Source organism: Sitophilus oryzae, unplaced genomic scaffold (genome assembly GCF_002938485.1).
Source record: "Sitophilus oryzae breed Bouriz unplaced genomic scaffold, Soryzae_2.0 scaffold_806_pilon_pilon, whole genome shotgun sequence".
Taxonomy (NCBI): Eukaryota; Metazoa; Arthropoda; class Insecta; order Coleoptera; family Curculionidae; genus Sitophilus; species Sitophilus oryzae.
In genome coordinates this window covers 1,318,807-1,343,785 of record NW_022147424.1, presented here as the reverse complement: position 1 = coordinate 1,343,785, position 24,979 = coordinate 1,318,807, and the positions used below count along the sequence as shown (strand labels likewise).

Sequence of the window (24,979 nt, the reverse complement as noted above, 5' to 3'; positions counted from 1 at the left end):
AAAAAAACTAAAAATCAAAAATAAAAAGTAAATTTTTTATCCTAATATCTTTCTCAGTAATAATAAAACGCTTTCCACCTTTATCGTTGATCCTTTATTAGAAATATGCTAGTAAACACAATTTTTCCCTTTTCTTCACAAAATGGCCGCCAGAAAAAGGCCTCGTTTGTACTTCCAACATGGATTCTGAAATATGACATTTTTGTGTCAATAGCAATGGTTAAAGAGCAAATATGCTTCATAAGTAGCTACTATACAATATAAAATATTAATAATTAATATCCGTCATGTTGTCATATTTCATGGTTACGGTAAGTTTTTCCTTAACAACAAGGATGACCTATTAAATTACCAATTAAGTGCCCTAAATACCTACATTCTTATAGCTATATTGATTTGAATGTCACATGGTTAATTAATTCATGTATTGTATATGTATTACATTACATATTATATATCAAAGTGGCAACACTGCAGAAGTTTAGATTTACGTTGATTGACACTATTGACAGCATGTGAGCACGATGATGTTGATGCAATAACAGAACTATAACAGAACAATTTAATTCTGTAACTGTAAGTTACAGGAACCTTTATAGAACTTTAGGCTATTTAAACGTTTCATTTCATGCAAATATACACACCACCACCTGGACTCAAGGCCAATCAACATGATATGGGCAAGGCAAATATGGCGGCGAAGGCAGCGCATTATTAAATTGTTTACCTTTAGCCTGAAAGGCCGGTAGTGGTAAAAGCCTCTGTTACTCTAGTGAGGATGTATTTATGGCTACTGCTTACACTTACTTCACTATAAGTAAAATATTGGAAAAAGAATCAAGCTTTTTACATCGAAAAGATCACAGAAAGATATTGACAACATTGACATTTGAAAATATAAATGGCCTGGATGTAAGTCTTTTTTTAGGTCACAACTGACCCTCACATACGTCAGAATTTATTATTAAATCCATCTTGTTCAGAATATCCAATATTTTATTGAAAAACTATGCAAAAAAAAGGAATTACGTCTTTACCACAATGCCCTATGTAATGAGAAAGAGTAAAGAAAACTAAGCTAAGCGTTAGTTTTACTTACGAACCCCCAAAAAGGTATTTAGTTTTTTTTTCTATATAAAATCTTGAAACACATATTATATTTTTTAGTTATCCTCACCTATTATAGTTTAAAGTTATTCCCATTAGTGTAATGCTGCAAAACATAGAAAAACTATTCCATATTATTTGATCCAAGCCAGTGTAGTTTATAATTCCAAGAGCATTTACCAAGGCTTTTACTAAGACAAGTAACTTCCTATACTGTCCATAATAGTATATATTTATTAAACGTTCAGTAAATTCTAAACTATGGTAGGTAAGTGTTTGGAATTGAATATTTAGTTTACAGTACGTCTGCTGGATCTGTGTCTATGAAAGGAATGCGGACAAAAAACATTTAAATAAACAGCAATATATTTTATACGTCGACTTGACGAGTACGTCACCGCAAATCGCTCCGCCCACTCATTTTATTGGCTACTTGCAAATTTGTCGAATTTTTATTGATGGGACGCGCCGTCTAATTTTTTACGAAAAACATCGAGAGAATTTCGTTTCCCCTCTCACGGATACCCCGTAGCTACAGAACGAACAGACGTACTGTATATCGCTATTTTCTGTCATATATTTCTGGTTATTTCTTTTTCCGATGATTTTGAACACCCTATACATGGTACTTCAAGTTTGAATATTTTAACACTACCTATTTTTTGAGAAAGCAGACCATTTTATAAAAAGTAACTAACTGATGTTTTCATAAAAGTAATAATACAAAAAATTCCATACTTATGTGGAGAACTTTAGACTCTTTTCTTAGAACTTAGAAATATTACGTAATCTAACCCGACATTGTGTGAAAAATGTCTATTTGGAAATAAAATAAAACAGGGTTTAAAATACGCGCCAAATAAAGCACTTCTATCTCCGCCATATTGAAAAAGGTTGATGGCCTTGTGTGGAGGTGGTGATGTGACAACATATTTGTAAACATAACCTCAAAACTTATTTAACAATATTTTGGTACAATTTTGGTACCTGTTGCCTTTCTGTTTATAGTTGTTTAGGATATTTTTTAACGGTGATTTCATAAAAGGTATGTTGTTATTAGGCATAATTCCAGATTAATTATTTGTTTAAGTTATTGTTTTAGCATTGTTTTAACAAACAAAAAATGTATAAAATAGTCGAGACAATAGAAAAAGGTTCTAAGCAACTAACCGTAGTCCCCCAGGCTTGGGAACAAGAAGGGATACTTTTTTGGCCAAAAATGAAGGCAGAAAAACTTATTAAAATAGGGACGTCTATCCCTGAAGATTCCTGGTTCCAAATGAGCTGTAAATTGAAAAGAAGAGAATTGGAAACATATGAAACTGCTGAAAAGGAGTTACGAGCTATGCTTAAAAAAGAAGATTCAACTGAGTCAGAGGAACCAGAGGTAGTACCAAGGCCAAAACGAGTTAGAGTTATGCTCCCCAAAAAAAGCACATCTGGGTATGACTTTAACGAAATGGCAATAAAGGCTGTTTGCACGGTAAGTTTTCCCGTTTTTTTCCATATGGAAGGCATAAAGCATTTTAATTTTGTACTTTATAGGATGCAGACGCGACTACATCTAAAACTATTGAATACGGCATCTCATCAGAAAATACTTTAGTTACTGACAGTTCTGAACAAAACGTTGTCTACTCGTATATAAATGCAGACCAAATAAGCGATAACAATTATTCAGTCGAACAATCATCATGTTTAACTGCTACGATAAATGACGTATTACCAACCAGCGCATTATCAACCATTCTTGGGAATCAAAGTATAATTATAAGTAACCAAAATTTAATTATTGAAACTTTGCAAAATTTAGGAACGAGTGAAAATCAATTAAAAATATTGCAACAGTTATCCAAATTAGAGGCCATGGGGGATGTAGTGGCAGGGAAGGTGTCGAATATTAATTGCACCTGTAAAAAAGCAACTCCCATTGTCCAAAATGATTCTATAAAGCAAATTGAAACCATTGAAGACTTAGATGCACTCGAAGAAAGTTTACGAGATAAAGAAATAATGAAAGAGAAGACTGAGAAACTAAGCTACGTCTGTGGCAAAAGAGGAGATGGTCATGGGGTAAATAATAGCTTCACTTTAGTAGATAGAATGTTTACAAGAAAATTTATGACCTTATGTTCGTGGGCTGGTGGCGCAAGAGGCGAAAGAGAAAAAGTGGCATTTAAAATGTACAAAAACGTTATCTTACTTTTTTATAATGTCATACAGTTGTCAGACAAAAGTTTTACGCATAAAGATTGCGAGGAATTTTTTAAAAATGTAATTAGAAACTCAACGAGACGTAGCAAAAGCGACTTTTCGCGCGCATCAACGGTTAAAAGGCGGTCCAAAAAAATCGCATCTCAAAATGACACTTCTAAGGATATTTCCGGGGATGTTCCGCATAAAGAGGACCATGACCATGAAGTGGAAGAACGAAGTGACTGATGGTTAAGTATGAATCATTCTATTGTGGATACATTTTAAATTAATGTTTTTAGGAAGGTTGGGTTTTAGGAGTTGTAGTAGTATTGCTACAATGCCAAAGAAAAGAAAATTGTTTTATTTTTTTTAAGAATACTGTTTATTTTAGTTTGTGTTATATTACATAGGTATTTTTTAATATGTAAGCATAAAAAGTTCCTAATTACTTTACTACTTTACTTACTTACTCTCCAAATAATATAATAATCTTAGGTATAAAGCGCGTTTTTTTTATGTTGTTAAACCTGTATTAACATTTTATTTTTGTAAACAATGTAATAAAGGAAAGAATACAGTTGTTCCATTATATTCTATAGCGACCACCTTACTCTTAATTTCAGATATTAAATATTGATTTGGAGATTTATATTCTACTAGGTTTGATTTAAAAATGTTCAAATAAGATGATTTGATAGGCACATCAAAAACATCCGCCAAATCTTTTACAGGGGAACCATATATAAGTGTCTTTCCTTCATCATTTAACAATGCATAATGGAAAGTAACAACATTATTATTCTGAGTTAAAAACCACTTATTTTGGTAATCCGATGACAAAGAATATTCTTTAAGCTCTAATTTAAAAAAATGTCCTGTACCATTATCATTTTTTAATTTGGGAAAGTGTTGGAAACCCACAGAATGATTTTCTTTTAAGAGAGCATTTTCCATTTTTATTATTTCACTTATCCTTTTAGCAACTTGTGCCAGAGGTAAGTTACCATTTCTTAATAATTTTTTTATTTGAAAAAGTTTGTTTTCAAAGGGATAAGCATTAAAAGATGACAATGTACCAAAATTTTTCACTTCTTCAACCAAATGTGTCAAATTATGTACGTTGCTGGTAATATAATCTTCCCCGTAGAAGTCTCTGTAGTATTCTACATAATTATCGAGTAAGGTTTCTGCTAAATCCAGAAAATGTTTATATAAATTTGATGAACATATAGTCACCGCACAGAAAAAAAGTAGAAAATGTAGGTATACTTCAGGGGCCAGGACATCTTTGAGTATAATTATTCCTAGGTAATGTAAAAATGTGCGGTATTCTGTACCTTTCCAGTGACATAAAACGTCCAAACCACGCACAGACCTATGGAACTCGGAGGGCATTTTACATTTTTCCAAAAACTTTGAAACTTTATCTATATCCCTGGCGCACCATTTTGTTTTGTAGCTACCAAAGCTGCCATCCCTCCAGCCTAACAAACATTTCTTCATGACACCCAAATCCAGTAAATGTAGTGAGTCTCCTACGGGAAAATCCTTAATCATATCTATGGGCAAAAGGAGTAAAGGAGAGTCCTGTTTATGATGTGACCCGTATTGTCTAGCACGAAAATTTTCATTTGTTCTTCTCTCGCAGTCAGCTCTAGGAAAAAACACAGTGTGCGAAATATGAGAGTATTCGCCGACCGTTGTACATTTTAAGCACCCGTGCTTACTGTTGAAGTTTGCAACACCTAAAAAATGATACGTGAAAGTACTATACTTATTCACAGTTTATAAACATTTTTACTTACCTTTAATGAACGCCCTGGCTGGTGAGTCGCATATAAAACATCTCAGCTGGATATCAATTCGAACTCCATTCATTAGGAGTCCTTCCGAAAAGATTGTTTGAGCTTCAGTAACAAATGGTTGTAAAAATGCCGTTAAACTGGACGGTTTTCCTGAACCGCAATATATGCCGATGATCATAGGTTTTACTTGAGGTAACTCATAAATGTTAAAAACTATGGGCCAAAATTCAATTTTACTACTTTTGTAAATAGGCAATCCATCCACATTTATGTTCACACTTATGATTTTTGGCAAGTTTTGCATTGGTGTTAAAGCTTCCCTCAAACAGGCCTCAAAACCATGGTGCCAGTAATCGCCGCTTCCAACCTTAGTCATAATGACAGTTTGGCAAGTCTCCAAAAACGTTCTTGGATCTGCAGGAAGAATACCCGGTAAACGCTTGTTAATTCCTTTAAACAAATCCCTCAACGCCGAATGTGAGATATTAAATTTGACCGCCCACATCCGGAGATCTCTTGCAAACTCGGCGTTTTGTTCTAATTCTGATATTACTGAATCATCTTCTTCAAAATTTTGAAGCTCTATTAGCCAATCGTTTCTTTTTATAATTTCTTCTCCATCTTTTTGCCTTTCTGTGTCGAAATTTATGGTATTTTGTTCTTCCTCGCTCACTGTGGCACTGTCTTCTTGTAATACTGTTTTATCAGGCACTTTAACCTCTTGGAAATCACTTGTAGCAGTGGTAGAGTGATTTAAATGAACACTATTGCTTAATAAACTTTCATAAATTTTTTTCGTTTGCCTCCGAAATGCCCCACTTTTTTTTACTTTCTTCCATTTACCACTAAAAGACATTATTACTACTTTAAACAAGACGTTCTCTCGGACGTTGCCCAAAACCTGTACACTTAAAACAAAATGGAGTCAATAATAATTGAGATATTGTACCTAATTCTGTAGCGTTTTTATAAGGAACAAAAAAGATGGAAAAAACAAAAATTTGCTTTATAATTATTGTATAAGAACTACATTATTATTCTATAAAATAACCTTATAGAGCTGCTCCCTTTTAAGTTCGATAGCAGCTTCCATATTTGCTATTTGGTATTCGTAGCATAATCGTCACATACCAAACTCTTATACAATAGTTCTATTAAGACTGTACAGGCGACATTATGGGATAATTGTATAAGAGTTGTACAGGGTGTGGTTTTGTCCTTTTGAGCTCTATTTTGCATCGGCTTTACAATAATTTGATTCTATAAGCACGTTGCTGTAAAATTATGTCACAGAGCATCCTTATAGAGCAAATTTTACACTGGTCTTATAACTGTTCTATAATATATGCCCTAAGAACGTTCTTGCAATGAGTTTAAAGAACAATTCAGTTCTTGAAAACAAAATAGTCTCATATGCTCCATTAATACAGTAATTTAGTGTCCTAGATATATCTATAAAACTTTAATAGGATATAAATGTTCTATTAGCTTAAATTTATAGAACAACTTTGTTAGCTGGGCTGTTCTTTTTGAAGGAGTTATATTCCTTGCAAAGTCCACTTACACAAAATACCTTTCGTTGCAGTTTTTAAAGGATTTAGTTTGTTGTACTGTAAATGTGACACGATTATTAAAATTTTCCCCGCTAGATGATCATTTTACTAAGGATCGTGAGATTTGACTTTTATAAAATTTGTGTTGTGCAAATACAAGTAAACAAGTGGTGTGCTTTGAATAATAATATTAATATTTATTTTTATTATTATTAAACTATTAATATTAAGATGAAACCTAAAAGAATAATTGCAATTGCTGTATTTGGTATTGCAACTGAAGTTTTGTTTAAGAAAAAGCAGAAACGCCGCATGTGGTCAAAGAAGTGGCTTCAGAAACGGAAAATGTACAGCAATATGAATCTGTTACGAGAATTACGGACAAGTGAGCCTACCGATTTCCAAAATTATTTAAGAATGGATCCTAATAACATTTGATGAACTGTTAAAATTAGTTAGTCCATACATACAAAAATTCATCGTAATTAATTCGTAAAACACTAACTAGCTAATAAATATCTAAGACTTAAAAAAACTACCTGGCGTTTTAACAACAGACTTTCCTAACAGGAGAGAACACACGGATATCATCTCTCAAATGAAATGACCCCAAACCACTAATACAAATTTTTACACGTTTTATCTTGTCGGGCTGGAACGCCAGTAGATCCTGACAAGAAAGACGGAAGGTGCATGTGTCGTGCATATACCCACTAACTGGCGTTCTTTCCAGCGGGATTAGACATTCCTGCAGGAAAGAACGCTGGTGTATGGGTACCTAATCTTTACATGAAATTTCATAAATACCCGACCTTTCCAGTGGGGATATTTTATCTTTAGAATTACCTAATAATTGTTGTAATTTATTATTAGCACTATACACAAGTTTATAATTGACATTCTTAAAAATTCTTTTTAAACCACGGGATAACTCTCTATCAAACGGTATTGAAAAATATTTTGACTTATCTTTCTCCACTTGAAAAGTTAAATTTTCAGAAATCAGAAACTTATACCTACGTTTTCTAATTATTTTATCAACTAATAAAAAAGCATATCCATTACACTCAGCTACATTCCTAATGTAATTTCTTTCTATTTTATATCTTTCGTTGAGAAGTGGAAACTAAGTAATATATGAACTAAGAAATTTAAGTTATCCATCTTATATTCAACACTATGATATGGCTCATTGGGAATATATGCTCGTATAGTGGCATTTTTTCTATAGATATCATATTCCAGGCAATTAGTAGTATTTTTAGAAATACTAATAATACATATAGAAATGGTAATCCATCGTTGATCTCAATTTCATATGTAAATTTAATGGAAGGAAAACGATTATGTAATTTAGAAATAAAATTATCTATGGTGTCAGACTGTGTGTCAAAAACAGCAAAAGTATTATCCATATGCTGCCATTACTCGCTGACGAGTATTTGATTCGCATCAGAAGATGTTCACGCAAAGCGTTTTTTCTTTCATAAGCTTTCCTGTGACTGAAAAGCCCGATACGTGATGTTATCTGCCTACCGCACTCTGGACATTCAAAAGTTTTATTGCTTTGTTGCCTCTTTACTTTTTGGTTGTTGCTGTTAAATGAGTTTACAATTCTTCTCCAATGAGTTCTATTGTGAACTGCTTCTTCCCACTCATTCTGCATGATAATTCCCTTTAAGTTTTTGTGGAAAATGTCCTTGTACCTTTTAAGCTGTCCACCCGGCCTACCGTCTACAAGCTCACCGTAAAGCATAGATTTTGGTATGCGGTTTTCTTGCATTCTGCATACGTGACCAGCCCATCTAAAGCGGGATTTTGTAACCATGACTTCAATACTCTGGCAGTTAGCTTTTTCAAGGACCGATACGTTTGAGACATGATGGAATCACCGGATTCTTAAGAGTTGTCTAAAGTGTCTCTGTTGCAACTTGTTTAATGCGTTCATCTGTCGGTGGTACGGCACCCAGGTTTCGCTCCAATATAACATGGTGGGGATTATAATTGCTCGGTACACTGCAAGTTTCGATTTTGTACTCAAGTCATGATTGTAGAAAACTCTGTCCTTTAATTTCCAGAATGCTCTTGAGGCGCTGCTAATCCTGTGCTGGATTTCAGAGTCAATACTGGCCTTATCCGAAATCAAACTGCCAAGGTAATTGAATTCCGCCACATATTCCAATAGTTTATTTAGTACTAAACTAATAGTAATAGTAACTGATAAACTAGTAACTACTAATTTATTTATTTTTTCCACATACCTAAACAATATTCTCGGAAAATACTCAAATTCAAGCTTCGGAAAGAGCACAGAAATCTCTAAAATTAATAATTTTCAAAACTTCCGGAAATCTTCTAAATACTAACTAAAAGTAGAACTAACATAGAACTAACTAAAAGTAGAAAATATTTAAGAAAGGACACATGGAAATAGCCTTAACTTGATTTTAAAAACTTTTAATGAACCAGTTGCATGAAAACCCCTGTATAAAGGTGAAATAAATTACGAAGAGATTAGGATAAACCCGCCGGTGTTCTCCTCCCTAGTTCCGGGTATTATTTCCAGGAACAAAGAACAAATCTTACATTTCTGGATAAAGGCCTAACACGAAATCCTGCACGCGATAACCTGTAGCATTGTTCCGTTTCCTAGAACTTCCCGCCTGCCTGCCTATATTCGTCCTTAAATACACGCCCTTATCTGCCTAAATCTTCCTGGATAGTTCCAGGAAACCCAATTCGAGAAAATTTACAACGATGATTTACATGGAACCAAGATTTTTTTATTTTTCTTGCTAAAATGCTTTAAAAACAAAAAATGTTTTCCATCTAACAAAGAAATAAAATAGGGTGTTCCATTTAAAAAACGAATAGCTATAAATAGCACTGATATTACGACGTCATTAGATAAATCTCGATTTTTTAACGATAAACAGTAAATTATCAACCAGCAAGTCAGATTTTAAAGAAAAACGATTCAGGAAGATCTTCCGTAAGTACTTGGGCCTACAACATCCTGAGCAATACACAGGCCATTGTATCAGAAGATCATCCGCTACATTACTGGCAAATGCAGGAGTGAACATGACAACGTTAAAAAGACACGGAGCATGGCGATCTGCAACGGTTGCGGAAGGATATATCGAAGAGTCCATCAATAATAAAATAGAGATTGCGAAAAGGATTCAAGGTGCTGTAAGTGTTCCAGAACGAGCCGTTGTAATGACAGAGTCTATTTCAAGCAGTGGAGGGACAGCATCTGGAGGCATACAAGGTTTTACAATTTCTGAATCTACAAAAAAAAATAATTTTCATTTAATGTTAATGTTAATTTAAATAAATAATTGAATTAGTAATTTATGGATAAAGCTTAATAATTTCTATAAAATGGTGTGGCTTTGAAGTTAATACACACTAGTTTGTTATAACTACAAAAACTCACGCGTGTGTTATTATTTATTTTATATGTATGTATACATACAGTCTGTATAAGTAGTGGCTGTTCAGTTGGGCATATTGTTGGTTTTGGGGGCCCAAGTTATCCCTTCAAAACATATTTAATAATATCTTAAGATTACGTAAAATGATCAGAAAGGAAGCCAAAAATGCAATAATATTCATTTTTAAGACACTCTGAATACATAAACAAAATTATTGATTTTTAAAATATTATTCACAAACTAGGGAGAGGGAAATCAGGCGACGAACAGAGGTGATAGTTGTTAGATAATAGCTTCTAGACTACCATTCGAGACGCATTGATATTATTTTAAGTTCTTGTTTTAAAATAATCTAAAAAAAAAAAAAAAAATGTTAAAAACGAATAAAAATATGTTCCGTTTTGTTAAAAAGGTTAAGAGTTGCGGTATTAAAAAGAGGTTAAAAACGATAAAGCGTTTGGCTTTCGGTCTCGGTATTGTATGTCGTGTCGAAGTACATTAAGAGAGAATGTCTTGGGAGTCACTAAACTCGAGGGATTTTAAGTAAGTTTTAATAATTTACATATAACGTGAGTCTTAAACAAATGGAAATATTTTTAGGCTTGATAGATCTCGACAAAAGAACTGTATTTTCTCTTTGCCGTTATTTCAAATAAGTCCAAAAAATCCAGTTATTTTACTTTGAAAATTTAAAAAATATGTATTTTTTCCTTAAATTCTGAGAACCACGGGATTTTTTTCTGTTAAGTCTATATAGTACTAACATAGTACTTATGTTGTCATATTATGTTTTTTCATCAAGATTTAAAAAATTTCATATTTTTTTCGAAAATAAAAAATTTTCGTTTTTTTCCCTGTATAGTAGGTTTATAAAATTTAATATTTATAAATAAGTATCTGTGCAACTGTGCATATTATTCTTTTACAATGTACATCATTTTTATTTGCCACAACATATTGTAGTTTTATCTAATACAATATGTATATCATAACTTAATGTATTATGAAAAAAATATATTTATTTTCGCATCTGAAGCCTATAACTGATATAAATTGCCCAAAATAATTGAAAATTGCAAAATAAAACACTAAATTGATTTAGTGTTTTATTTTGCAATTTTCAATGTGCAATTAAGTCCCGCATCGCGAGATAGCGGACTGTGTGCAATGGTAGTACTTTCGTACCACCGAGGCACAACTATCGATAGTAAATAAAGGCTTTTTTCGGCTAGCCCAAAATATATAATGGAAAATAATTATTACTTAATATCTTACCGCTACTTTACGACAAGTTCTATGTATTAGAGGTGTGTAGTTCGTGAACGAACTAGTTCCAATGAACTATTCCGACCCCGGAATGAAAGGAACTAGTTCCTGGTTTTTCAAAGAACTAGTTCCTCAGGACCTGTTCCGGGATCGAGACTGTGACCGATATAGAATAATATGCGACGGATCGGCTAGCGCGCGTAGCCCGATGGTAGGCAGGAGTGGGGAGTGCCAGCCGTACGTTATCGGATCCGGACCTAGAGGAACTATAGTCTGTCTAAATAAGTTGGTACAACTGGAACGCATAGCAGGAAATTAATATATGTATTTAAAATTTGACTGACAAACAGATTATGAGAAAAACTGTATAAAACTGAAAAAATATAATCGAGTTATCTTATTTAATAAAAAAAGGTACGTGTTAATACAAAACAAACAACCACATACCAAAAAAATATAAAAAAGAACTATTTCTTACTTTCAAGCTTTATAAAACTTCCCGCATTTATGATTATATTTATCAATATAACTTATGTACAAATACAAATTTGTAATATTCCGCAGCAATAAATAAAACAACATCAATAAAACAAACTATTTTATTAATAATAACACTTACCAAATTTTATACCTCACAGGTTGATTAATTAACTTTAATCTTAATTTTTTTAAACCAGTACCTTTTGACATTATTTTTCTGCAGTACTAAAATCCATTATTTATCTATCGTATGATGTCGATATTTTACAGCTACTCCAGTTTTTAGTATGTGTTTAGTTTGATCCTTCTACCATATTCGAGATTCACTTATCTACGACGAGATGGTATACGAACTTTATTGGTGGCTGCTTTGGTGGCTGTATAAGACTTTCTGCCTGGGCAGCGAGTATTAACCATAAACTGTGCTCTGGGTTCTACAGTTAATTTTCACTCGATTTTTCTTCCGCTTGACTTCAAAAGACACAAAACACACGTAATAACACGAATCAAAATGCATCATCTTCCAAAACGAAGGGTATTTGACAGAAGTTGTCACAAAATTATAACCTTTAATTGGGCAAGACTTTGACAAGCGTCAAAAATCTAAAGGCGAGTTCATACGCATCGGCGTCCGTTTGTCGTTCATCGTTCCGTCAAACCAATAAAATTGAAATACGTCTGTCATTTTTTAAATAAACCAATAAAACTGGTTAAAAACAACAAGAGACGTGTATTAGAGGTGTGTAGTTCGTGAACGAACTAGTTCCAATGAACTATTCCGACCCGGAATGAAAGGGAACTAGAACAACAAGAGACGACGTATGACGGATTTATATTTAAACCCATCCACAGTAAACTTAAAAATTATTAGAAACTTTTTTTAGTAAAATAAATAGATTGGTATGGGACGTCATCTGCTTTTCTTCTGTCATCGTCTGTCGAAATCTTACCTGAGAAAAAAAACAGAGTATAAACTAAATAAAAGACTAGTTTACGTACGAATGGATCGGGCCAGCGCGATCGATGCTAGGCAGGAGTGGGGAGTGCCCGCCGTATGCCGTATGTTATCGGATCCGGACCTAAAGGAACTAGAGGAACTAAATAAAAGACTAGTTTACGTATGGATCAGCCAGCGCGATTGATGCTAGGCAGGCGTGGGGAGTGCCAGCCATATGTTATCGGATCCGGACATAGAGGAACTATTAAAAGACTAGTTCACGAGAATCTATTCAGTCGGCATTTCCGAGATATAATACAAGGCGACGACGATGGATTCGGCCTTGTCTATTGCCACGGCCGGCGTAATTACCACAGAAAATTGTCGTGGATACTGTTTTTGATTTTTAGTTTGTTTTTTAAATATTTTATGGGAATGTTTCACTTTAGGTCCCTAAAATTAAGAAATATCTTATAAAATGAAGTAGATATTCTGAATTTTTAGACAAAAACAAAGAACTTGAAGTGAGAAAAAATGCAATTTTTCGTAAAATCGTTTTTTAAATTCTGATTTGGGTTTTTTTTTATTTTTTTTATCTGCAATAAAACTTAACTATATGTTTTTAACATACACAATTACCCGTCTCGTTATATCTCCGTACAATATAAAAATTATACAGATCATACTGTGAATAGTTCTGACTGACAACGAAACGCATTAGCAAGCAAGGGAGATGTCAATGTTAGTCGGGAACTATTGTGAACTAAAGACCTAGTTCAAGGAACTATTCCTCTGGAGGAACTAGAACTAAGGAACTAGAATTCCCACCTCTAGTATGTATATACTCTGCGCTATGCTCGTCGTTTTGTGGAAATACCCAAGCTCACCTGATGATGGGGTAGGGCTCCGAAACCGGTAGTGAGAGCAGGTTGATCCACATTATGACGAACACAGCGTGGAATTAATTTCTATATTAGCAGTTCAAGGCAAGAAACTCTTATACAATTTTATGTTATTATGTTTTTGTCCTTAAAACGGCCTACACATGTAACGATTTATCGTACTGCGCGTTGAACTGCAGATCGTAAAGAAAATCGTACGACTTGCAGTACAGCCATTTTTTGTACACACGATGCAACACATTGTACTGCCGCAGTTCAGATTATTCACTTTTCGTCGAGAAGGGCTACCGTTATGTCAAGAATTTCAAAGAAGAAAGTTGCCGTGCTTGAAGCTGCGGTATTGGTGATAGATGAAGATGATGAACAAAAAGAAATCAAAAAGCGAAATGGTGTAAAAAGTGGTTGCTGGAGAGAAAGATTTTTTTTTCATTTTATTTGCATAATCTTTTGATTTCACGTCCCATAGGCATCTATTTTCTCTATATAAGTCAATAAAGTCTTCCCAGAACGTCTTATTTTTTAAATCCATAATATTGATTAAACCAAAAATAAATAAAAATTATATCGTAACTGCTCGCTGCGGCAGGGAATACACTCCACACGTTCAAACCCCACCCCAGACACGACCCGTTGATACGATATTTTACGGAAGCTCCGTACTGCAAACGATTTGACCACTGCATACTGCAAACCATCTAATTTCCCTACACACGCTACGATTTATCGTTAATGCGGCAGTTTCGATGGATATCGTACTGCATGCAGTACGATAAATCGTTACGTGTGTAGGCCGTTTAAGAATTAAAAAAACTTCCTTTTTTTCAGACATACAAAATTTTCTTTTAAAAGACTCACCCTGTATAGTATATCTAATATGTAAAAATACAATATGTGTATCACAGTTTTAAATATTATGATAAAAAAAATTGTTATATTTTTGTATCTGAAGCTTACAACTCATGTAAATTGCCTAAAATCATTAATCATTTTAATTGCTGTTTATTTTAATAGAAGTTATTACCTATTGCTTATTGAGAACATTTCAGTACTTTAAACGTATAGCCTCATTCAGTACCTAGAATTTAATAAAATAAACAAGTGGTTTCAATTTTACTTTGTACTTAAAAGTTTACGATCATTCACAATGCTTAAAAAGCATAATTAAAACTAATAAAATATCCTAGTAACAGATTGCGATAGTCAGTTTTAACCATAAAGCCAAATAATTAACATATAAAACAATAAAATTTTTATTACCAAACCAAACCACAATATGGATGGTAATCAAACGACAAAATGCCATTACTCGTAAATTTTAAATTATAATTAGCTGCAAAAGTTAAAAGTTTGTTCCCCTTTTTGTACTGATTTAAATTTACTACCACTAATTTTAACGTTCTGAATGCATACATTGGAATTAGGGGAACAAACTTTAACCCTAATTGAAACCGCTAATTTATTCAACTAATTTCGAGGAAGAAGCTTAACAATTAAACATACAGGGTGTCAAAGAAATGGTGTCCGAAATTTCAGTGGGCGATTCTACAGATAAAAATAAAGTTCGTATGAACATATGCTCTAGTATGCTGCTTGAGAAATTTACAGCTCTAGAAAGGGTAAATAACATTAACATATTTCGTTTATTTTTGGTGATATTGGTAAACCGTTTTTCTTGAAACTTGCTATTATTATACACATATTTCTCAGAGAGTCCTGACTTGTAAATTAAAAAGAAAATAGACTGAAAGTCTCGGTCTCATACAATTATATTAAACTGTCATAATTCTTTATTAAATTATGCAGTATGGATTTTCCAATAAGACATCTACATCTCTCTGAGAAAGAGAAAAAGTAAAACGTGAAATGTTAAAACACTTTAAATTTACGTTAAAATATATGAAAATGTAGGCAAACAAATTATGTAACGGGTATGAGGACAGCGCGAAGATGCGACTGTCCCCGTTACATCTTGAACGCCGCCGAACGCAAGCCGGGGTCAACGAACTCTCTGGCCGCGATTACGTCTCCCGTTTGCTGTTTTAGTCGGTGGGTGATGCGCTTTTTTAAACACATCTTGTTCACGGTATATAATAAAAAAAATCGTCGCTTTGTTGAGGATTGAAATTGTGATTGTTTTTTTCAGCAATTTCAGCAACTTTAACAACATATACCACAACACCAACGCTGGAGTTAGCCATCAGCTCTCAGCTACCAGACTCCTGTCTTCCCCGGATGGGTCCAGACATCCCCTCGATGGTTTAGATCACGCTTGGCCTTGGAACGACTCGTATTCCAGTTTACACAGAGACACCTATACGGAAGTTAGAGCTCCTAGAAGACCTATATTTACCTTTGGCTGTTTCAATGCTTGTAGGGCGAAGTTTAGACACAGCATAGCGAAAAGAAAAGTAAGTAATGTTGTGTAGTGATGGACAAATACAAAACCAAGACCAAGACTTCCTTAGTCTTGGTCTTGCGACAACAATATGTTCAGCGTTGCAAGATTTATCCTGTTTACTATATCTTATTTGAGCCATACGTTCTTTAACTCTAGTTAATATTGATCATCCATAATTCATACATATTTTTTATTACAATCTTTACATGAAATTCCATAAATACCCGACCTTTCCAGTGGAGACGTTTTATCTTTAGGATAATTGTTGTAATTTATTATTAGCACTATACACAAAGATAACTCTCTATCAAACGGTATTGAAAAATATTTTTACGTATCTTTCTCCACTTGAACAGTCAACTTTTTAGAAATCACAAACCTATACCTACGTTTTCTAATTATTTTATCAACTAATGCAGAAACATATCCATTACGCTCGGCTACATTCCTAGTGTAATTTCTTTCTATTTTATATCTTTCGTTGAGAAGTGGAAAACTAAGTAATATATGAACTAAGAAATTTAAGTTATCCATCTTATGTTCAACACTATGATATGGTTCATTAGGAATATATGCTTGTGTAGTGGTATTTTTTCTATAGATATCAAATTCCAGGCAATTAGTAGTATTTTTAGAAATACTAATAATACATAATAGAAATGGTAATCCATCGTTGATCTCAATTTCATATGTAAATTTAATGGAAGGAAAACGATTATGTAATTTAGAAATAAAATTATCTATGGTGTCAGACTGTGTGTCAAAAACAGCAAAAGTATTATCCATATGCTGCCATTACTCGCTGACGAGTATTCGATTGTGGAAAATGTCCTTGTACCTTTTAAGCTGTCCACCCGGCCTACCGTCTACAAGCTCACCGTAAAGCATAGATTTTGGTATGCGGTTTTCTTGCATTCTGCATACGTGACCAGCCCATCTAAAGCGGGATTTTGTAACCATGACTTCAATACTCTCGCAGTTAGCTTTTTCAAGGACCGATACGTTTGAGACATGATGGAATCACCGGATTCTTAAGAGTTGTATAAGGTGTCTCTGTTGCAACTTGTTTAATGCGTTCATCTGTCGGTGGTACGGCACCCAGGTTTCGCTCCCATATAACATGGTGGGGATTATAATTGCTCGGTACACTGCAAGTTTCGTTTTTGTACTCAAATCATGATTTTAGAAAACCCTGTCTTTTACTTTCCAGAATGCTCTTGAGGCGCTGCTAATCCTGTGCTGAATTTCAGTGTCAATACTGGCCTTATCCGAAATCAAACTGCCGAAGTAATTGAATTCCGCCACATATTCCAATAGTTTATTTAGTATTAAACTAGTAATTAAACTAGTAATTAAACTAGCAATAGTAATAGTAACTGATAAACTAGTAACTACTAATTTATTTATTTTTTCCACATACCTAAACAATATTCTCGGAAAATACTCAAATTCAAGCTTCGGAAAGAGCACAGAAATCTCTAAAATTAATAATTTTCAAAACTTCCGGAAATCTTCTAAATACTAACTAAAAGTAGAACTAACATAGAACTAACTAAAAGTAGAAAATATTTAAGAAAGGACACATGGAAATAGCCTTAACTTGATTTTAAAAAACTTTTAATGAACCAGTTGCATGAAAACCCCTGTATAAAGGTGAAATAAATTACGAAGAGATTAGGATAAACCCGCCGGTGTTCTCCCTAGTTCCGGGTATTATTTCCAGGAACAAAGAACAAATCTTACATTTCTGGATAAAGGCCTAACACGAAATCCTGCACGCGATAACCTGTAGCATTGTTCCGTTTCCTAGAACTTCCCGCCTGCCTGCCTACATTCGTCCTTAAATACACGCCCTTATCTGCCTAAATCTTCCTGGATAGTTCCAGGAAACCCAATTCGAGAAAATTTACAACGATGATTTACATGGAACCAAGATTTTTTTATTTTTCTTGCTAAAATGCTTTAAAAACAAAAAATGTTTTCCATCTAACAAAGAAATAAAATAAGGTGTTCCATTTAAAAAATGAATAGCTATAATAATATAAATCTCGATTTTTTAACGATAAATAGTAAATTATCAACCAGCAAGTCAGATTTTAAAGAAAAACGATTCAGGAAGATCTTCCGTAAGTACTTGGGCCTACAACATCCTGAGCAATACACGGGCCATTGTATCAGAAGATCATCCGCTACATTACTGGCAAATGCAGGAGTGAACATGACAAGGTTAAAAGATACGGAGGATTGCGATCTGCAACGGTTGCGGAAGGATATATCGAAGAGTCCATCAACAATAAAATAGAGATTGCGAAAAAGATTCAAAGTGCTGTAAGTGTTCCAGAACGAGCCGTTGTAATGACAGAGTCTATTTCAAGCAGTGGAGGGACAGCATCTGGAGGCATACAAGGTTTTACAATTTCTGAATCTACAAAAAAAATCATTTTCATTTAATGTTAATGTTAATTTAAATAAATAATTGAATTAGTAATTTATGAATAAAGCTTAATAATTTCTATAAAATGGTGTGGCTTTGAAGTTATAACACACTAGTTTGTTATAACTTCAAAAACTCACGCGTGTGTTATTATTTATTTTATATGTATGTATACATACAGTCTGTATAAGTAGTGGCTGTTCAGTTGGGCATATTGTTGGTTTTGGGGGCCCAAGTTATCCCTTCAAAACATATTTAATAATATCTTAAGATTACGTAAAATGATCAGAAAGGAAGCCAAAAATGCAATAATATTCATTTTTAAGACACTCTGAATACATAAACAAAATTATTGATTTTTAAAATATTATTCACAAACTAGGGAGAGGGAAATCAGGCGACGAACAGAGGTGATAGTTGTTAGATAATAGCTTCTAGACTACCATTCGAGACGCATTGATATTATTTTGGTTCTTGAGTTCTGTGACAAAGAATGTTATTAAAGGTAAATAAATGTTTTCTCATTATTTAACTAATGTTAACTAAATCATATTATTTTGTTTTCTTGTTGTAATTCTGTTCTAAAGCTTTTCCTTATTCATTTGATCTGACAAAGACAATATATAACATGTGTATGCATTTAATGGAATCTATTTATGCTGTAAATAATTTCAGTTTAGAAGTAATCTAAATAAAATCGTTTACTGTTCCTTCGTGCCGATGTTTGTGGTTTGTGAGAATAAGAGCCTTGTTGAGTGTACTAACAATTTTCGACCTTGCATGGGCGAATATCCTAGCTCGCAAAAGGGCAAACAAAAACAATAAATAAAATAATTCATAGAATAACTTACAATTTATTAAATTATAAGATATTGGCACCAAACCTTTTTACACATTTTACATTTTACATTTTAAACTAACAAAAAACTCTTCAGTTTTGAACGATATAAATGTGGCATGTTTTGAATGTATTAAACTATAAACCTAGGTATGAGGACAGTTGCTATATTATTATTTCCCTTTTATTAAAGTTCAGAACAACATAGTTAGATTCTCTGGAATAGTGATCATAGTTTTCTCTGCCGTGCTCTTTTACATGTGAATTACAGGCAGAGTATGGCACTCCTTTCATTTCATTTAATAAAATAAGTAGGGCTATTTACAAATTTGGCGTTTTATTTACATAACCTATTCTCCTCAAATTTCTCAAAATATTTCTTCTGTCGAATGTACGTTCCTTTCTTTCATTTAAATTTCTTGTTATACAGTTGGCCAAAATATTACCTGTTCAACTTTGTTGGCGAATTTGGGTTGTTACACTACAACCTACCGTGTACATATCCAACGCATTGTTTGAATAACCCCTTCAATATTAAAAGTTATTATTATATACATTACCATTTTTACATACATATTTAAACAAAGTTCTCTGGTTCGTTTGCTTCACAATTAACTCTATTTATGAAATAAAATATAATTTATATAACTCATTCCTCTACCTGTGTATTGTTACAGGTAGAACAAGGCCTGAAATTATACAACCAGCACAAACAACAGCAGGCTGTGCGAAAATGGAAGAGCGCCCTAAAATCCCTGAGGAAAAGGGAGGACAAGTTCAACGTGCTGGGGTATCTCTATCAGGCTTATATGGATTGGGGAAAATACAGGTGAGAAACCATAAGGGTACAGAAAAGGATTGTTTGATATTATTTGTTTGAACCAGAAGTTTCCTAATTAGCCAATAGGAGATATAGAAAAGATATATCATACCTACAGAGTGTCTTAGTTTATCCATTAAATACACTTACAGATAAAAAAAAACGCAACAGGAGAATTTTTTCGTCAAGTTTAATGTGTTATAATTTTTTTACTTTTAGCCCTATTTTCATAGATTTTTCAGACAAAAATTTAGACAGTCAGAAAATTTGAAACAGTCAAATCATTAAACAAAATCTAAAATGTCAATATTCCATGGGTATAGTGATAAATGAAGTCTAAATTATAAGAGAATGCATTTTCTACGAAAACTTGAAGAGATAGGTAAAAAATGGTATAATAAAATTTGATAGACAATTAAATTGTGCATCTGATTCTCGTAAAATATACAAGGTCTTCCATTTAAAATAAACAAGTTATTGCCGTTTAAAGCTAGTAATTATTTAAAATAAATTTTTAGACACTCTCTATAAGATAGTATTTTGTTTATTATTACAACACAGTATCTCATCAATAAATAAACTTCAGTAAATATTTAGTATTAAAAATTTCGATACCGTTGGAGAAATGAAGCCTTAAAATTTTTTACTGCAATTTCATAAAATTGAAAATATTTCAAAAACGGTAAAGTTTAAGTGTGATAAACCTTAATCAAATTTATCTTTATTTCAATCGCAGAATCTAAAAGTAGAATAATATATAGGGTGTTCCATTTAAAAAAATACAACTATAACATTTTTTACTTTTTTGGGACACTCTGTATCTGTAAAATAATTTTAAATTGTAGCTCTAATAGCCTTTTAACGAACCTAAGATTTACAATTTATAAAAATCTAATCGTTTAGCTACAATACTCCGTGACGTATTTGATGAACAACCCTGTATAAGCATTATAGATAACGAGAGAAAGCATATAAGGCTTAAAGTGCTTCAACAGCTTTAATCAGCTTATAGATATTGAATAAAGTAAGGTGTAAGAAAAGAAACGAAAAAAGGAGATGACGAAAAAAACGGACCGAGAAGAGACGGGGTCGGTATGTTCCGCATTTTATTAGGAGGAGATAAACAGCTGGAAGAAAATTGAAGTGGCACCATAAAAGTGTCTGGAAAATTTAGTAGTCGGAATTCTAAATTCGTATATTGGTGGTAGGATAGAGGTGTAAAAGGAAAGTGAAAATGTATTAAATTATTTTTAATAAATTGAAATGTTTTTAGAATATGGTAGAAAATGACTCAGTATTGAAATTAAAATAATTTTTGACTTCCGTTGTCTTTATTTATTTTGCTTACACATCGTTTCGGTCAGAAGAATCACTGACCGTTACCAAGTGTGAACTAAACTACAAAATCTGGCTTCGATATGTTGATGATACCTTTATAATCTAGAATGGAATCAATAGACAGTGGGATTCCTTTCTCAATCATCTTAATTCACGAACTGACTCAATCAGATGATTCACGATTAGAAAATTGGCACCGGGAGGCACTTATAACCGCCCATACTAAAATATATGTTAATAAAAAGTTGGTAGGCAGTTCTTTTTAGTGATGGAAATACCGGTTCCACATGAGTCGCGTTACAGTAAAGACCGTTCCAGAAAAATACCGCGACAAAATACCGGTATTTTGTAATCGAGGTTCCGACTTCCACTGTGTCGCGGTCCTCGCTTATGCAGTATTTCTCGCATTAGTTATTTACTCCCAACCAGTGTTGTCAGGTTCTTACAATTGTACCAGCTGTTACAACCATTCGTGCCATGAACTTAGATAATGAACTTAATAGAACGCCTATGGAGAGCGGTGTTTACTTTATAGAAAATGGCCCTATATTATTTTAAATTTTCGATGCTGAGAAATACAAAAATAAAATAAGTTAGTTAAACTATAGTTAGTTGCTTGCGAAATTGATTACCTGTCTCTATAATGCTTGTGTTCATTATATTGCGAGAAGTAGCATCATATTTTAATTTTTAAAGAAATATCAAGGAATTACGTATTGTCTTTAACGGCTCATATTTATGTGTATTGCAACATAATATATTTAATGTAAAAATCAAGAACAAAGTCCAAACCACTGTCAAAAAAATTCTTTACTGGTGACTGGTTTCGGCAATTCCAGCCATCATTAGACTTTAAAAATAGATATAAACAAAAAAACTTATAAATAAAACTAAAACTTTTAATATAAATGTATAAAAGCAAATAACATTTTTATTTTATCTGTTTTTACGTTTCATCTTCCTAACAACGCTATTTTATACCATGCCTAGTACATACCAAAAATCGAAAATCTATTTTGAAAGTAACTTAGCGACGAGACGGGAGCACTAACGCCAGTAGTAACCGACCATATCGCGACAGGCGAAAACGAAACCCTAGAAGCACTCCAGCGACTGCTGGAACGAAGTACGTCGCCGGCCGAGGTCGAGCGTCGATAATCAGTTCCCCCAGTTACTTCTGTTCGCGACAGGGAACTAAAACTACAGGAGCGCGACGCGCGACGGCTGGAGCAAAGTAGGTCGCCGCCGAGGTTGAGCGTCGATGCCCAGTTACAGCAGTTACTTCTGTTCGCGACAGGGAACTACAACTCTAGGAGCGCGACGGCTGGAGCGAACACGTCCCGATCGAAATCGCGCGGCGCTACGGACGTATCAGTTCCAGATACTACTGTTGGCGACCGACGAAATCGCGACGGCTGGAGTTAAACACGTCGCTATGCGGTTACTACCGTTCGAGCTAACTTCAAGAGCGATTATAAATAATTTATTTGCAAATTATAAATAATTTATAATTTTGTCGTCATTATGATCGTCGTTCTTCAATAACAGGTTTCTGATTCGTTGTGGAGCGCGACACGACGTTACAAAAAAATACCGCTCCAAAATCGCGTTACTCAAATACCGACACATCACTAGTTGTTCTTTTAGTTTTCCACTATCCGCCCCCTGGGGTCGCGTCCGATGGGAGTTTGGAGTTCTCCACACGGATTTTCTCAAAAACGGACTACGGAAACACGGAATATCTCAAAAACTGCGACTTTAACTGATTTTGATGTTATTACAAATTTTGTTGCAAATATTATTCCTAATCTTAAATTGAAAACCGCGTTTCGCTAGCTACTGTAATTTTGGAGTTACGATTTTTTAAAATTTTTATCCCCCTCCACCATACCCCCTAACCAAGACCTCACCCCCACCAAAAACTAATGGCCAGATTCACAGTATTTTTGTGCCAAATTTGGTTATAATCGGTTTAGCGGTTTTTGAGATATCGTGTTACAGACGGACGGACATTCAGGTCATTTATAACCCAAATAACTCAGTTTGAGTGAAATTAAAAAAACTTTACTTAATAGCCTACCATACCTGTTGGTATGGTTGGCTAAAAAGAGAAAAACTTCTGTCTACCGTTTTTGTATGTTTTTGTCAGTAGAAGCGATGGATCCATTATTAGCACTGCTGTATATAGAAATAGAAAACCCACACATACGGGACAGTATTTAAATTCTCAGTTAAACCATTCTGAAGCAACCAAAAGAGGTATAGTTAAAACACTATTAGGCCAGTCGCCAAGTATTAAAAAATAGCTTATGGCGGGAGCAAATCCGGACAAGCTAGAATAAATTTTATTTTGTTTAGTTTAGTGTAAGGAAACACTTGTTAAATTTGCACCACCCGCAAAGCCCGGATTTGGCCGCCATCTTGGAAAAAGTGGCTAAAATTCGGTTTATTTTTCATTATTTGTCAATAACTCGATTTCTATCAACTTTAGTGCAAAAAATGTACAGACCAAAATTAAAGAAGAGGAAAAACTTTATAGCCAACTGAGCGTAACAGTTAGATTTCCGCCACTAGAGTAGTAGGAACAAAGAACTTGAAGGAATTGGACCGTTGTCTCTGTTCATACTATCTTTACATTTATTAATTCTGATGCTTTCATATGCATCTAATTGCCTGTAATTTGAGACTTGATTATAACTTTTTTTATAGAGTTTTTCCTCTTCTTTAATTTTGGTCTCTACATATTTTGCACTAAAGTTAATAGAAAGAGTTATTGACAAATAATGAAAAATAAACCGAATTTTAACCAATTTTTCCAAGATGGCGGCCAAATCCGGGCTTTACGGGGAGTGCAAATTTAATACGTGCTTCTCGACACCAAACTAAACAAAATAAAACTTATCCCAGCTTGTCCGGATTTGCTCCCGCCATCGATGCACTTGCCGACTGGCCTATATGCCATAGAGCAATCACTATATGCAGTGACCAAGAATCTCTGAACTCTGAACTAAGCAATATTAAAACCGATTTGCTTCAGAATGGTTACTCTGAAGGCCTAGACAATATTATATCTAATTGCAAGTCTGACTCATTGGTGCGCCAATGAGTCAATGCTCTCTCTTTCTTTCTCTCTCTTGACGATTCCATATGTGAAAGGAACATCGGAGAAGATCAAGCGAGTAGCTACGCAGTATAACATTAAAATTGTTTTTGAGTTTGGGCTACTCTCAGAAGTGTCCTAACAAAAACAAAACCGAAATCATCAAACCAAGAGAGAGAGTGCATCTACCAGGTACCTTGCGAGTGCGGTGAGTCGTATATTGGAGAGACAAGACGTCCTTTACGTGTACGACTTGACAAGCATAATAAACATACGCAAAGAGGTGAAGAATGAAGTCGGGCATTGCAGATGGTAAAGAATGAAGTCGGGCATTGCAGATGGTGAAGAATGAAGTCGGGCATTGC

The 24,979-nt window shown here is 33.8% G+C and overlaps 3 protein-coding genes across 5 annotated transcripts in view; 2 read left to right on the top strand and 1 right to left on the bottom strand.

Moving 5' to 3' along the window:
* Window positions 1-1,962: 1,962 nt before the first annotated feature.
* Window positions 1,963-6,623, bottom strand: LOC115888654. Its single transcript, XM_030908431.1, has 2 exons — window positions 5,109-6,623; window positions 1,963-5,048 (listed from the first exon to the last, which is right to left on the bottom strand). The coding sequence occupies exons 1-2, from the start codon at window positions 5,962-5,964 to the stop codon at window positions 3,844-3,846; spliced, it is 2,061 nt and encodes a 686-aa protein (XP_030764291.1). The 5' UTR covers window positions 5,965-6,623; the 3' UTR covers window positions 1,963-3,843.
* Window positions 2,060-3,733, top strand: LOC115888657. 3 transcript variants are annotated; one of them, XM_030908433.1, is made up of 3 exons: window positions 2,060-2,152; window positions 2,210-2,590; window positions 2,653-3,585. In XM_030908433.1, exons 2-3 carry the CDS (start codon window positions 2,231-2,233, stop codon window positions 3,547-3,549), a joined length of 1,257 nt encoding a protein of 418 aa, XP_030764293.1. In that variant the 5' UTR covers window positions 2,060-2,152; window positions 2,210-2,230; the 3' UTR covers window positions 3,550-3,585. The 3 variants fall into 3 exon arrangements, with proteins under 3 accessions (XP_030764293.1, XP_030764294.1, XP_030764295.1); XM_030908434.1 differs by lacking the exon at window positions 2,060-2,152 and adding an exon at window positions 3,603-3,733 and having other exon boundaries at window positions 2,213-2,590; window positions 2,653-3,551; XM_030908435.1 differs by lacking the exon at window positions 2,060-2,152 and having other exon boundaries at window positions 2,213-2,590; window positions 2,653-2,869; window positions 2,921-3,585.
* Window positions 6,624-10,479: 3,856 nt separating the features above from the next.
* The window catches only part of LOC115888655 (43 kDa receptor-associated protein of the synapse homolog), a 61,864-nt gene continuing 47,364 nt past the window's right edge, over window positions 10,480-24,979 (top strand). The window contains exons 1-3 of the mRNA XM_030908432.1: window positions 10,480-10,644; window positions 15,830-16,094; window positions 20,034-20,185. Coding sequence (XP_030764292.1) covers window positions 10,610-10,644; window positions 15,830-16,094; window positions 20,034-20,185 — 452 coding nt within the window. The 5' untranslated portion in view covers window positions 10,480-10,609. The remainder of the gene's footprint in view (window positions 10,645-15,829; window positions 16,095-20,033; window positions 20,186-24,979) is intronic.

What these genes read in the sequence shown, in the direction of transcription:
- LOC115888657 (XM_030908434.1), top strand. Translation starts at nt 2,231, where the DNA reads ATGTATAAAATAGTCGAGACAATAGAAAAAGGTTCTAAGCAACTAACC. An exon ending in CAATAAAGGCTGTTTGCACG is followed by an intron (nt 2,591 to 2,652) that starts GTAAGTTTTCCC and finishes TGTACTTTATAG; the next exon opens with GATGCAGACGCGACTACATC.
- LOC115888654 (XM_030908431.1), bottom strand. Translation starts at nt 5,964, where the DNA reads ATGTCTTTTAGTGGTAAATGGAAGAAAGTAAAAAAAAGTGGGGCATTT. An exon ending in AGCCAGGGCGTTCATTAAAG is followed by an intron (nt 5,049 to 5,108) that starts GTAAGTAAAAAT and finishes ATCATTTTTTAG; the next exon opens with GTGTTGCAAACTTCAACAGT.